General features: G+C 35.5%; 1 protein-coding gene across 2 annotated transcripts in view; it reads right to left on the reverse strand.

The window, feature by feature from the left end:
* ANGPT1 (angiopoietin 1) overlaps positions 1 to 15,766 on the reverse strand; it is a 327,983-nt gene that overhangs the window by 118,023 nt on the left and 194,194 nt on the right. The window contains exon 4 of one of the 2 annotated variants that reach the window (XM_074201075.1): positions 5,600 to 5,829. In XM_074201075.1, coding sequence (XP_074057176.1) covers positions 5,600 to 5,829 — 230 coding nt within the window. Of the gene's footprint in view, positions 1 to 5,596; positions 5,830 to 15,766 lie in introns of both variants that reach the window. The other variant, XM_074201074.1, reaches the window with a different exon arrangement.

Raw genomic sequence — 15,766 nt, forward strand, 5'->3', positions numbered from 1 at the left:
TTTTTATTTGTCAGAGGATGTGAGAAGGAAAAAAAGACATAAATTCTAATAAGGTTTCTAATCTATTCTGTAGCTTGAAATTGGCAAAAATTTTATTTTGTAAGAGTAGGGAAATAAATTGATAGAAAGTCAGACTTGAAATCTCAGTTTAAATGCTGCCTCAAATACTTAGTATTTATTTAACTAGACAACTATTGATCTGTTGGTCTCGTTTTCCCTCATCTGTAAATTGGGAATCTACTTCATAGTTGTCAAAACAAATTTGCTAATATACTCAAAGAACTTTGAAAAATTAAATTAAATGTTGATTATTTGTATTTAAGCTAAATAAATTCTAAATTCAAATGTGGAATTATTCACGCAAGTAAAACAATGGCAGTCACTATAAATCTCTACCTCATCATAGAACCTGTCTTAAAAAGTAGCCCATAAAGATATCTGATATCTGTATTTTCTTTCATTGCTTTGAACCTTTATGATTATTTAGCTGGACCCCTCATTTTACAGATGAAGAAACTGAGGTTAAGAGGGCTCCAATCACTTTCCCTTAAACTATGTGCTCCTTGAGAGCAGAAACTATTTAGCATTTGAACAAGATGGCTAACATTAGATTTGTACTCTTTGCACTAGAGTTTGAGTATTTGGCAGCTCAGTTAGGTGAAGGACCTTAGTGTCTGGTACCTTATATTATTCAGTGATCTTCAAAATCTTCCTAAGAAAAGTCAGTGGAAGTGATTCAGTTTCCTGGCATGGCACTGGGACATTGTCCAGGTTTCACAGACATACAACAGTGAAATCAAACAATAGTTCTGTAGACCTTCAACCATTTTACTTCTCACCTTTACTTTCCTTCAAAGCCTCACAAATCCTGAGCTAGCTCTGGCAATGTCTACATCAATCTTATCATCCATATCAGGAGTGAGGAACCTTTTTTCTGTCAAGGACCATTTGGAAATTTGTAACATCATTTGACAGTTATATTTGGTCAAACATTTAATGAATTCACCCCCCAAAAGTTACCAAATTTATTGAATTTCCAGTACTGCTCGCAGTTGCCTTGGCAATGTCAGACCAATATGGCCCACCAGAAGGAAGTCTCCCTATTTCCTGCCAAGGTAAGTGGAGACATTCACAGAATTCAGAATCTCCCCATTTTCTGTCATTTATGGTTCCATGTATTGATGGTGCAGTGCTGGCTAGGATAGAACTTCTATTTTCTTGGTTTTAATTGTGAGGCTAAAATTAGCATAAGCAGCAGAGGATTACTCTTTACTCCATTTTTTAACTCAGCCTCAGAGGCTGCATTGAGCACATAATCTCTTGCAAATAAAAAGTCATACACCATAGTCATAACCCATTTCTTTTTTCTTTATAGAAATGGACGATAGAGACATCCTTGAACCTGGGAGATAACCTTCTCTTTCCATACAACTCAGATGATTTCAGCCCCCTTTTCTATGAACAGTGGACCACTTGTCTTATAAATCTCAGCTGGAATAGAATCAACATCAAGTGCTTTGCCACACGAGAAGAACCTAATGACATTCAAACCTCTTCTTTAATTGGAAGTTTGACTAAAGAGGGATTGAGTCTAACCTGAGGTGTGGACAATGACTTCAACGTCAGTTGATGACAGCCTTCTGAGAATGCAATGGAAGTATTCAGCCCCTCTCTCTGGAATCTCTAACCTCATCCAGGGTCATCATGATTGGAAAATATATCCTGATGATGATGATGATGCTTTCCTGAAAATGTCAGTCACTGTCTTGAGTCTGTGATTCATTCCTGCTAGGAAGCATACATCCTTGTTCATCATATTAGTGAAACCTATGCCAGTTTCATGGTGCTCCTTGTCATTTTGGCCACTCCAGAAAAAATGTGTATTCAGCTCTGGCTTTGATAAAATGGTCTTCATTTGGCAGCCCTGTTTCACTCATGGCTGCTAATTGGATGAAATGCCTACTGAGTTTTCTCACAAGAAGAGCTGTTTGCCTCTTGAGTCTAATGAATTTCATATGGTCCATAAGTATGTTCTTATTCCAGGAATCACTATATAAAAGCTTTTGTGTATCTTTTTTTGTCTTTCAGTCAAAAAGTCTTTCAACTGTCTATCACCATAAGTAAGCCAGGGTTAGGTTAGGTGAAATAGACAGCTTTTAGATGCTTCTTTTACTCTCCCTTATGCCAGGAGGTGAAACATGTGGCCCTTAAAAAAGGCTGTTCAGACTCCCAGGGGGCTTTTGAATCTCACTGTTTCTTCAGTATAGTGAGATGACCCTATTGCCTGGGCAACCTGCATGTAGGGTTATGACTAAAGTTCCAAGTATATCCACATCTGCTGTTTTATCACTTGCCTGTTGACTTAGAACTTTGAAGTAGGTAAAAGTGGTAAAATGGGATGTCTCTTGACTTGCACTTAAATTGAATTTAAACGGGGGAAAATTGTGCAGCTCACTCTCTGTTCCAGAGTCATAGTCATCCAATAGGAAAAAAAAGTTGATTATGGCTTAGGATAAAGTGGATGATCTTGGTGTCTTCCATATCAAGGCAACCTCTGTGTGCTCCACAGTGCCTGCTTTAGCTGCTTTCATGCCTAGTAGAGCAAATTGTTCTCATCTTCCCATTCTGCAATTTCCCCTAATTCAGCAAGGGGCTTGAGTTCCCTCAATTACCCTCAATCTGGTTTTAGCTCATATGCCAAAGTGGCTTACTGGAGTTTCGCCATGTAGCACATGCTACAGCTTCTTGGAGTTATAGGTGAGAGTTGGATGAATCAAGTGGATACTAAATGCAGAAATCAGCCATGAAAATGGTGTGACAGCTCTCATTTCAGAGATGCTTGTCTTCCCTAATACCCCTACACTCCAATATAATGTAACATGATAGGAACTGAATAAATGTTTATTGACTGACCAAGATCACATAGTTATAAAGTAGTAGGTCAAACCTAGGACAACTGACATCAATTCTAGTTCTTTTTCCACTTCATCAACATGATAGATATTGTCCTCTCGTGCTTAATAATTTTTTTATGATGATGATAATGCCTAAGGTTTTAATCATTGCTTGATCAAAATAAGACATCTATCTAAAATCTGATGGACAGGAGAAGTTCTTTGCCTGAATGAATGCTGGTACAGAACAGAGCCTTTCGTTTGAATGTTAAATAGGTTTATGAACATGCACTAGATTTCATTAAACTGAGGGCTTTTGACTCTGGTGAAGACTGAGATTTCCATCAAAATTAAAATAAAGACAGAAGCTATCATTCAGGTCAATATTGGATTTTCAATGTCTTTTTAACACTGAAGTAATCAGTTATTTTAATAAAAGATACAGTGAAGAACCAACTGAAGAGACTGATAAGAAGCAAAAAACTAAGGGGATGACCACACTAACATAGTGCCCATAGCAAATTCGGTTTGAACTCAGTTTAGAGAGAGACAGAGATCAGTGAAATATTATATGAGAATCTAAGTATACTTGAGAAGATACACTTAATCTAAAATAACATTTAAAAGACCATTAGAAAAATTTAACACTGCTTTTGAGTCTGCCTATATGTGTCACTTAATATTGTATTTACTGACCAGGTCAAAAAAAAAGGAATCTCAAAACCTATTATTGGAATCACCTAGCCTCCTCGACTTGCAAGGAGACCTAATTATAAAGTCATATTCTTTTTTTTCTCTAAACATAAGGACATCTGAGCTTTTCAAGAATCCCTAGAAACCTCTATCTTTGAAATCAAGAAAACATTGTCTGAATTAAATCTCAGCATGATAAAGACAATGTGTTTTCAATCTTTCCAGAACTGTATTAGACTCAATACGTGAATAGGATATGACTCACTAACATGAATGTTTAATTTTTTAATTCTCATAAACTCTGATAAAATTCTTTCTTAGTCATATCAAGTTAAAGTCATATCAAGAATCTCACTATCAAGGAAAATAGTAAATCTTTTTTCCCCCAGTCATATTGTTACATATATCCAAATGCTGTTCTGGGAATCTAATAGATTAATTTTTTTAATTTCAATTTTTTTAAAAAAAAACCTTCCAATAATTATTATAAGCTTGTTTAACACCGCTAAGTGGAAAAAAGTTCAGGTATGCTGATATCAAAATGTAATGGAAATGATATTAACAAATCAAGTCACTGTTATGGAAATCATCTAATATGTAATCATAGAGGGAAAGTATGATATCAAGGCAATTATTTATAATTTCTAATAAATTTATATAATTCAATAAAACACTTCAATTTAAGAAAGGTTTGGATCTAAAGAAGGCATATTTGTTAAACATGCTGACAAATGAATTATATTAATTTAATGAGACTTCCATTTTGCTTTAAATAGACAGATTGAAGAGGATTTCACTTTTTGAAACAATTAAACTTGATTTTATTCACATCCAATCTCAACTTTCTTAGTTGTTCAAGCGAAGTTGTTCTCAGGGAATTGGATTCACAGTGATGATCTCAAGATGTGTTTGTAATAAATTCACAGAAAGATGTTAATGTGAAGGGAACAAAAGCTACATACATATATGTATATATATATGTATATATATATACATATATATATATATGTATAATTTTTTTTTGTTTTTGTAGGCAATGGGGTTAAGTGATTTGCCCAAGATCACACAGCTAGGTAATTATTGTGTCTGAGGTTGCATTTGAACTCAGGTCTTCCTGACTCCAGGGCCAGTGCTCTATCCATTGTGCCACCTAGCTGCCCCCAAAAGCATTTATTTTTTCACTGAGATCTCAAGCTTCAGGTCTTTTCTAATACTATAAGGTGGCAACTCTTTATTGATAGCAATCATCTCTGTTAACTGACTTTGCATTACCTTCAATAAAATGATATTATTTCCTACTTTTCTTACCCTACTTAGAGGACAAGAAGTGTTTCATTTGCCTACCTCATTGCCTAGCATATTGCTTGAGCTCTTAAAAATTCCTATTGCATTGAATTGAACCAGCTGCTTAATGCATTTCCTAATTACTATCTTTCTTTATCCTCCATCATAGTAATGTTATGCTTTCCAGAGACTTCTGCCCACATTTGTTATAGAATAAAGAATATTAAAGATTAAGTTAGAGGTCAAATGAGAACAATTCTGTAAAAATCTCAAATTAATAAATGATCAGTTAGGTTGGAAGAGACCCTAGAGACTTTCTCATTTTTATAGGTAAAGATAAGTAAAATAAAATCTCTACTTTCTCTTTTCATTTTCATATCAGTTCTTTCCTGTTCACCCATATGCCCTTTATCATTTATTAAATTCTTTCCTATATCATGAGAATACATTTTAATGGACTATGCACATTTTATTGCACAAAAAGATTAAAAAGGAAATGAAAAATTACAAGAAAAATAGATATACAAGTTACAATTATGAAAAACTCTTACTCAGATATCATACTCCAAAGCCTTTTAGTATGTTCTGAAATCCTTCTATAGTCAGATGATTTTTATTTTTCAACTCTTTTCTCTAAAATCATTTGAATGTGGTAATTTATAGAGGATCTCTATTATTTTTAAGCCAGATAGTTGAAACCCCCAAAGTTAAGAACAAGTCCTTACCACCTTCTTTAGTACAAAGATTGACGAGGTTGTGAACTGTGTCCATTAACTCCAGCTGTTGCTTCTGAAGGACACTGTTGTTACTGGTTGCTCTATTTAACTGTTTCTCTAATTCCTGGATTATGTATGTCTGACGAGTAACCAGGCTTTGCAGGTTTTCCTTCTCTTCTTTTAAAGTGTCCAATTCTTCCTTGTGTCTTTCTTCCATTTCTAGAATTTTGTGCTCTAATAAACTAAAAACAAAAAAGGCAAAATAGAATTACTTAGTTCTGCACATAAATTGAGTTGCTAAATTTATGGTGATTCAGATACACTTGGATTGAATTCACGTTGGGCATGCTTTTATTTTTAGAAACATAGACTAAAACACACAGGTTGACTTTAAGAAGGTATCCAAGAACTACATTCTTAGTAGCCTATGAAGACCACCCCCCATTTTCCCCCCTTTGCCCCCCCCGGATATAGGTTATTTCCTGGAGGTACCTTATATCAAGAGAGGAGCTTATTCTGGCCCAAGTAATAATTGAAGCCAGGAGAAGAAATATTATAACTTCCATTCAGGAACTAAATCCAATAAGAAAGATCTTGTCTGATATAGAGAGACCATGCTGGAAAAGAAACATATGCATGGCAATAATCATGGTGTTTTGTATTTACATAGCTCCATTTACCTGGTGCTTTAAAAACATTAAACAACACATGAATTTTCGCAAGACCTCTGTGAGATAATTAAATATAAAGACAGAGAATCCTTTCTATCAGGAAGCAATATAGCCAGGGTCACACTGTAGGGAGGATTTGAAAAGAAGACATATTTCAGTCCTGTCAACAAGTATTCTAATCACTAGTCTAGGCTATTCCTTTGTCTAAATTATATATAGATATAGATATAGATAGATAGATAGATGGAAAGATAGATGATAGATTAAATAACTTCAGAGAGGTATAGATAGATGAAGAAATCTCTCTCTCTCTCTCTCTCTCTCTCTCTCTCTCTCTCTCTCTCTTTTAGGTTTTTGCAAGGCAAATGGGGTTAAGTGGCTTGCCCAAGGCCACACAGCTAGGTAATTATTAAGTGTCTGAGACTGGATTTGAACCCAGGTACTCCTGAGTCCAGGGCTGGTGCTTTATCCACTACGCCACCTAGCCACCCTGATATCTCTCTCTCTATCTCATTCCATGTTGCCAGTAAATTCTTAATCAACAAATCTAATGATCTTTTTTTCATTTTTAATTATTTTTTTGATTTATTTGATTCATTTAACTATTGATCATTCTTTTCTCTGGATACTTTCTCCTCTGGGTTTTTATTTTACTACTCCTCCTGGATTGTTTTCTATCTACCTGATAACTCCTTTGCTCATTTTCCACATCATACCGCCTGACTTGAGTATACCACAAAATTTTGCCTTTGTCCCTATTCTCATTTTTTTCTATTCTGTCTCTCTGCCTGTGAATCTGTGACTATCTTTCTGTCTCTCTGTCTCTGTCTATCTCTGCCTCTGTCGCTCTTTCTCACTCATTCCTCTGTATTTAATCTATCTCTATGCAGATGACTCCCAATTCCTTATACCCAATATTCAATTTCTCTCCCAAGTTTCAGTTCTAGATGACCAATTGTCTATTATATATATATTACAAACTACATGTCCCACAGACATCTAAAATCAAAATTATTTTCTTTCACCCTAAGTTTTTTCATCTTTCCTATTTCTGTCAAAACCACCACTATCCCTCCTGTGTCAGGTTCAAAATTTCAGCATTATCATTTACTCTACTCTTCCTCACTCCAACATATTCAGTCTCTTTCCAGGTGATATTTCTACCTTCACAACATTTCTTTCATCAGATCCCCTCTCTACAGTTTCAAAATTATCACCTTAATTTATGTTCTGATTAACTTTTGCCTAAATTAGTGTAATAGTCCAATTGGTCTCCCTACCCAGGTTTCTCAAAACTCCAATCTATATTACACATTACTGCTGAAGCAATTTTCCTTAACCACAGATCTCACCATATGATTACCATACTCAGTCAATGCAAAAGGTTTCCTATTGCCTCTAGAATAAAATATGAACAGCATGTTTTAGCTTTCAAACCTCTAGTCTAAACAGTCGGGGCAGCTAGGTGGCACAGTGGATAGAGTGCTGGTCTTGGATTCAGGATAGGTCCAGACTCAGAAACTTGAATCTTACTGGTTGTGTGACCTTGGCAAGTCACTTAACCCTGATGGCCTCTCATCCTGTGCCATCTCTAGTCATCATGATTCATATCTAGCCATTGGACCCAGATGGCTCTGGAGGAGAAAGTAAGACTGAAGACTTAGCACAGCATTCCCCTCACTCAAATTCAATTCAAGTGCTTGTCATGACATCACCTCCCTGATGTCATGGGACATTTTAAGAAAGAAGGACAAATATCAGTCTATACAGTCAGGTACCATCTATATTTTTAGGTTAATTGGACCTTACTCCTCTTCAATACAAGCAAACTTGTTTTCTTTATATTTCTCATCCTGAGCATTCCATACTTTCTTCTCCATACCTTCAGATTACATGTTCCTATTATCTGAAATGTGCTCCTTCCTTTTCTTTAAAATGCATAAAGTCTTTCCTTATTTTACATTATTACTGCCCTACTTTACAAACTACTCAATATCTAATTATTTTGCATTTATATATTTAATTAATATTTATGCTATTTAGATTTTTATAATTTTATGTTACTTCCCCTGTAGAACATCAACTCGCTGTGGATAGAGATTTTTCCAATATTTATTCCTGCATTACCAGTGGCTAGTATTGATTATACCTGGTATTTGTTGAGTCCTTAATGATGATGATGATAATAATAATGCTTGTCCTTCATTCTCAAAGAAAATCCTGACATTAGGGAGGTGATACCATGACAAGTACATGGATTGAATTTGACTGAGGGGGTGCTGAGCTAAGTCACCAGCCTCAAATTCTCCTCCAGAGCCATCTGGATCTAGTATCCAGTTATGAATCAGGACAACTAGAGAAGGCCCAGGATGCGAGGCACTCAGAGTTAAATGACTTGTCCAGTATCACACAGCTAGTAAGTGTCTGAGGTGATATTAAAACTCAGATCCTTGTGACTCAATGGATGGTGCTCTATCCACTGCTCCACCTAGCTATCCTAAGTGCCTTAATAAAACACTGTTGATTGACTCTGATGTTGATGTCTTTGATGGGTTATTTTAATTGACTTGGCAAAGAAAGTCTCAGTAGGCTTAGGTTTGTGTAATTTTATATAATATTTGCTTCCACAGGACCTAACATAGTACCCATCACACAGTTGGCACTTGATGAATACTTAAAGATTAATTGAAGTTGGCATTCTTTATTCAGTGCTTTGGAGTTTTCAAGATAAATTTTTTCTCAGAATTCTTCACAAGGTACTCACTTTACATTTTTTTAAAAAAGAACACCATGAAGAAGCACTTTTGGAGCCTAGCAATTGTATATAAATAAAAAATAGATTTATAGAGTGTCTAATCAACTAATATCCTACAGGGATGTTCTACTCAGTTTTTCAATTTAGATTTCAGAAGGATCAACCAGTCCCTAGTTTACAATGTGTTATTTAAATCCAAATGAACAGAGTTTTATACACATATTATACCTAGGAAAAGGTCATGCTGAATCATTCCTGGACATTTTTTAAAAGGGGCACTAGGGAGTACTTTAAAATTAATTCTCAGATTCCAAAATAGAGCACACCTCATAAGCCCAATTCTCTGTTTGCCTATCTTGGGGGACCAGACTTTTGTAATAGTTCCCTGGAATATACAGAGGAAAACATGAGAATTGTAATGGGTCTTTTGCTTCCTCTCCATCCCCCACTAATAAATCTTTTCTCTAGTTCAGTGAGGTGTGGACCATGGATGTCTGACCCAGGAATCTCCTATACCTAGGCAATCATTCTGTAGAAGTCATCAACACCACTGTGTGTGTGTGTGTGTGTGTGTGTGTGTGTGTGTGTGTGTGTATACATATATATGTCCTTAGGAGAAAGTACAGAGATTTGTGCATTCTTCCATCCTCTGGTGGTAGCCTTATAACAAGCCAGAAGAGTACGTTACATTCCCCAATTGATAAATGGCCAAAGGATATGAACAGACAGTTTTCAAATGAAAAAATTAAAGCTATATATAATATTATGAAAAATGCTCCAAATCATTATTGACTAGAGAAATGCAAATTAAAACAACTATGAGGTACCACCTCACACCTATGAGATTGGCCAAGATGAGAAAAAGGGAAAAGGATTAATGTTGGAAAGGTTGTGGGAGGATTGGGACATTGATGCATTACTGGTGGAACTGCGAATAGATCCAACCTTTCTGGAGAGCAATATGGAACTATGCCCAAAGAGCAATAAAAACGTTCATTCTCTTTGACCCAGCAATTCCAATTCTAGGTCTATATCCAGAAGAAATTATAGAAAAAAGGTAAAAGCCTTACATTTTCTAAAATAGTCATAGCAGCTCTTCTTGGTGGCAAAGAATTAGAAATTGAGGGGATGCCCATCATTGGGGAATGGCTAAACAAGTTATTGTACATGAATACTATGGAACCATAAATGGTTGGACTCCAGAAAAGCATGGAATGACTTATGGGATCTGATGCTGAGTGAAGAATCAAGAGAACAATGTACATATCAACATTATGAGATGAGCAACCTTTATGTCGAACTCCGCCTGGCAGTACACTGAGCTAGAACAATTGTATTAAACTGGCTATGTACCATATTATCCCCATCCAGAGGAAGAAAAACAAAATGAAACAAAACCAAAAAACTTCAGAATCTGATGAACACTTTATATCCTAATTTCTCATACCAAAAATTACTAATCTGTAAACATGTTTATCAAAATGTGCATGTACAATACTAACCTGACTGTTTGCTGCTGAGGGGAGAAGGGTGAGAAGGCAGGGTAGAGGGAAATTTTGTAACTTAAAAATATACATATGTATATTGATGAAAATAAATAAATAAATTTTAAAAAAGCGTACATTACAACAGCAAAGATAAGGAATGTTTTCTCTCTTTTTGATACCATTTTTCTCCCAATGAGAGAAGCAAGTTATCCCACTTCCATTGATGGTACAACTTGCAAGTTTCTGGAGTGAAATGATTTGGGGGAAAATATGGTCATTTTCTGTGCTCTCTGATCCTTTTGGGAAAAGAAACTTGAGTAAAGCCTACAAAGCAAGAAATGGGTAAAGGATCAAAAAGACAAAAAGGAATCACTAATGAGTTCTTTCTTTTTCTTTTTTTTTAGTCACATGTTACAAAAACATGCTAGGGAAATCACAGTAAAGGATGTCTCTACTGACAGATTAAAAATTATGAATGCATGTCATCTGTTGGATAAATCATTGTTTCACTTACTATAGAATCTTGACATGCCAACTAACAGTAGACTTCAGAATTGAGAACCATTTCTAAACTTTGCATTATTACTCTGCTTACACTCTTTTTAACTCTGTATTCAACTCCTGGAAAAAAATAAGTGGCAAAATGCCTACATCATTTAAGATGATTTAACTAAATAGAGGAATCTAACAAAATATACATATTATATTAAATAACAGAACTTAAGAATTAGTTGATGCAAATAATGTTGTAAAGAATAAGATTCAAATTGGGTTTTTATAAGAACACTATAGTCATAATGATGCTAGAAATTACATAAAATATCATTGTCTCCTGAAACAGATGTGGTCTCTCCATTTTCATAATTAATCAATATGTGATGTGTCTTTTAGTGAATTAATCTGTTATAATTATAACTTTCAATATTTGCCAGTTGCCAATAGTAAACTCAGCGGCACACTATTAGGATAGAATATGGAAGCAAACTTTTCCTGTCCAAGCATCAAATTTAAGAAAGCAATTTCAAATCTAAAAAAACTACCAGAGGCAGCTAGGTGGCACAGTGGATAATGTCAGGAGGACCTGAGTACAAATGTGACATCAGACTTAATAAATGCCTAGCTGTGTGATCTTGGGCAAGTCATTTAACCCCATTGCCTTCAATAGAAACAAAAAAAAAATACTTCCACCATAAAGGTATTTATATGATTAGATAAATTTCCTTGAATTTTTTAAAGTTTTGTTTTATTTTGTTTTGTTTTAAATTGGAAGAGATTTCAGAGATCATCTACTCCATCCTCCTTATTTTCTAGATTAGAAAACTGAGTCCCATAGAAGGGAAGGGACTTTTCCAAGGTTTCACACAAGATAATAGTGGGCAGAACTGAAATTCAAATTCAGGTCTTCTAAAACTAAATTCAGAGCTCTTTCTATTACACTACTGTCATCCTTCCTCTACACTTTTAATAATGATCTTTGGTTAGGAAAGATGATATTTTGAGGAAGAAATATACCTTGATATTCAGAAGCAACTGGTGGCACAGGCAGATAGAGTGATGGACCTGCAGTCAAAAAGACTTGCATTCAAATCTGATCTCAGAGACTTAACCCCTGCTTACCAGTTTCCCTTAACTGTAAAATTAAATAATAATACCACTTCCCTCACAGTATTGTTGCAAGGATCAAATGAAATATTTGTTTTTAAAATGCCCATTCCCTTCTCTTCTTTATTTCAGGTTAGACTGAAAAAAGGAGTGTCTAGGAAGTTGGAGGATGATCAAAAGAATCTGAGTATGGAGAAGATGATTCCACCAGACCTTGGAGAAATTGTCAACTTTGTGGATTTTTTCTTCTAAAGTACTAGGGCTTGTTTCTTTTCCTGGTACTAATTCCCCTTGGTTACAAATCCACTGAACCTCTGTGGATACATTAAGACAAAGAACTTGTTCTTAGAATGCCGTTGGCATATTTTTGTTCTAAGTATACACTTGGTATACAACTCCCTTTGTTCTCCTTGAAGGAGAGCTTCTTTCCGATTTTCTGTATTCCCATGACTAGGTAAAGAACATCACCCTTTTGTATAAATTATAAAGAAGAAAAGGACAAACTGAATCTTAGTCAAGGAAAACAAAAGTAGCATATAGCAAATGCATGAAGACAGAGAAAACTTGCCAATGGATTCTGGGATACTATCTTTTTTGTATTAGTGAATACAGAGAAGTTGAGTGGATTTATAACCAAGGGGAACCATTAGCAGAAAAAGAAACAGGACTGGATCCTTTAAAAAGAAAGCAAAACAAAAAAGAAAAGAAAAAGAAGAGATTCACTCCTTTTACTTGAGACGCAATGCTTCTTACTGAAAGCCAACATTGCATTTACTTTTTTGGCTGCCACAGTAATGACTCATTGAGCTTGTAGGCCATTAAAACCCCCAAATCTTCTTTGGATGAACTGTCAAGTAGTCATGCCTCTCCTAGACTGTACTTTTCTACTTTATTTTTTTGGCCCTAAATGTAGGAGTTCATATTTGTCCCTAATAAATTTCATTTTATTAGATTTGTTCCAACTTTTACAGCAGCACTATTTGTAGTGGTGAAGAACTAGAAAAATGAAGCAGATGCTTATTGATTAGGAAATGTCTAAAAAAAATTGTATTACATGAATGTAATGGAATATTATTGTCTGGAAAAAACACATGAATATTATGAATCCAGAGAACATTCAAAGAATGACAAAATGATGCAAAGTGAAATAAGAAGAACTAGGAATACAATATACTAAAAGAGTATAAATAGAAACAACATAATCAAGAGTAGTTGTGAAGAGGAGAGTTTAGGCTTGATTTCAACAAAACTATATAACAACCAGAGCTATCTAACTGTGGAACAAGCTACCTGGAAAAGAGTGGTTTCCCTTTCCTTGGAACTCATAAATAATCACTTTCAGTTATGTTACAGTGGGAACTGTCTTCCTTTATGTTATTCTTCTGAGTCCCCTTCAAAAGTCCTTCAGACTACCAGCCCAGCCAAGTTGATAAAGAGAAGACAGGCACAGTTCTAAAGTCTCCTGATCTTTCCCCATATATGATATGAAACAAACCTCTTAACAGAAATCCGATCAACAAAACCCAGAAAGAAAAGCCAGGAGAAAGAACATCCACCTCAGGATTAGTCTTCCGCAATCCTGGGTGAATCCTGGTGCAGAGGGCAGATCAGCGGCAGATCAGCCTGATTAGCAGCAGGGTTAGAGCCCTGGGATCCTGAGGGCCTGAGAACTGGATGTGCTTGATCAGTGGGGCTAGAACCTGGTGGACAGTAGAAGCTTGGGTCAACTAGGAAGCAGAGGTATTGGTGTTGGCATTGACCATCTGAAGCATGCCGGCAGGGTTGGGGGGAAGAGTTCCAGTGGAGGAGAGCTACAAACATCATCCCTGGGCTCCTCTGGTCTGGAGGAACTCTGAGTCCATGTCTCGATTTCCATTGAAGCCTCTTCCCCCAAAAAAACACAATTACAGACCTTCTGACCAGGCACAGGTGTGTGAGCAGAAGAACCAGCCCAGATGGCAATAGAGAAAGGGATGACCACACCCCAGGGCAAAGCCCACCATTGATTGAAGACAAAAGTATTTCACAGCTTCAATCACTCCCTCCAGGCCAAGGCAGAAGGCCTCAATCAAGGTCACAGACACTCCAGAGAAAGCAACCAGCATCCCCTACTGGCCAGCTGGAGAAATTACACTCAGTAAGCAAATACTCTAGCACCCCTTACTGGCCAGCTGGAGATATTACACTCGGTGAGTAAAGCCTCTAGGGATCCCAACACCAAACCTCTGTGCACCAGCCTCTCTCCAACTCAAGGTCTTAGCAAAATTAAGAAAGGTCAGCAGAAAGGTGGATCAATAGAAAAATTCTTGGAAGGAAAAGACCCTAACTCAGAAAGAACTAGAACCTCTGAGGAGAATATGATCTGGTCTCCAGCACAGAAAGACTTCCTTGAAGAAATAAGGAAGGAGTTTAAAACTCAATTGGAAAAATTGGGAAAAGAAACCAAAGAGAAGATTAACACCTTGCAACAAGAAAACAAATCATTGGAAAATACAACTGGACAAACACAAAACCCTAATGATCAATTGCAGAAAGGCAGGAGTAGTCAGCACATCTTTCTCAGATCACAATGCAATAAAAATCATATGCAATATTGGGTCAGGGAGATATAGACCTAAAACTAATTGGAAACTGAATAACCTCATTTTAAAGAATGAGTGGATCAAACATCAAATTATAGAAATAATTAATTATTTTATCCTAGATAATGACAATAATGAAACAACATACCAAAACCTATGAAATTCACTCAAAGCAGCTGTCAGGTGATATATTATGTATCTTTAAATGCTTACATGAATAAATTAGAGAAAGAGGAAATCAAGGAACTAAATATGCAACTAAAAATTTAGAGAAAGAACAAATGAAAAATCCCCAATTAAATACCAAATTAGAAATTCTAAAAATTAAAGCAGAAATTAATAAAAGCAAAAGCAAAAAATCTTTTGAATTAATAAATAAAACCAAGAGTTGGTTTTATGGAAAAACCAATAAAATTGATAAACCTCTGGCTAATTTCATTAAATAAAAGAAAGAAGAAAACCAAATTACTAGTATCTAGAATGAAAAAGGTGAACTCACCACCAATGAGGTGGAAATTAAAGTAATAATTCAGAATTATTTTGCCCAACTCTTTGCCAATAATTATGACAATCTAAGTGAAATGGACAAATATTTACAAAAATATAAGTTGCCCAAGTTAAATGAAGAAGAGATTAAATACCTGAACAACCCTATCTCAGAAAAAGAAATTCAACAAACCATCATTAAACTCCCTAAGAAAAAATCTCCAGGGCCTGATGGATTCACAAGTGAATTCTACCAAACATTAAAGAAACAATTGGTTCCAATTCTATATAAACTCTTTGGAAAAATAGGGGAAGACAGAACTCTGCCTAACTCTTTCTATGAAACGAATATGGTGCTGATACCTAAACCAGGAAGAGTTAAAACAGAGAAAGAAAATTATAGACCTATCTCCCTGATGAATATAGATGCAAAAATCTTAAATAAAATCTTAGCAAAATGATTACAACAAGTTATCACTAGGATAATACATGTTGACCAAGTAGGATTCATATCAGGAATGCAGAGTTGTTTCAATATTAGTAAAACTGTTAGTATAATTAATTATATCAACAACAAACCTATCAGAAATTATATG

The sequence above is a fragment of the Macrotis lagotis genome, chromosome X (assembly GCF_037893015.1).
Source record: "Macrotis lagotis isolate mMagLag1 chromosome X, bilby.v1.9.chrom.fasta, whole genome shotgun sequence".
Taxonomy (NCBI): domain Eukaryota; kingdom Metazoa; phylum Chordata; class Mammalia; order Peramelemorphia; family Peramelidae; genus Macrotis; species Macrotis lagotis.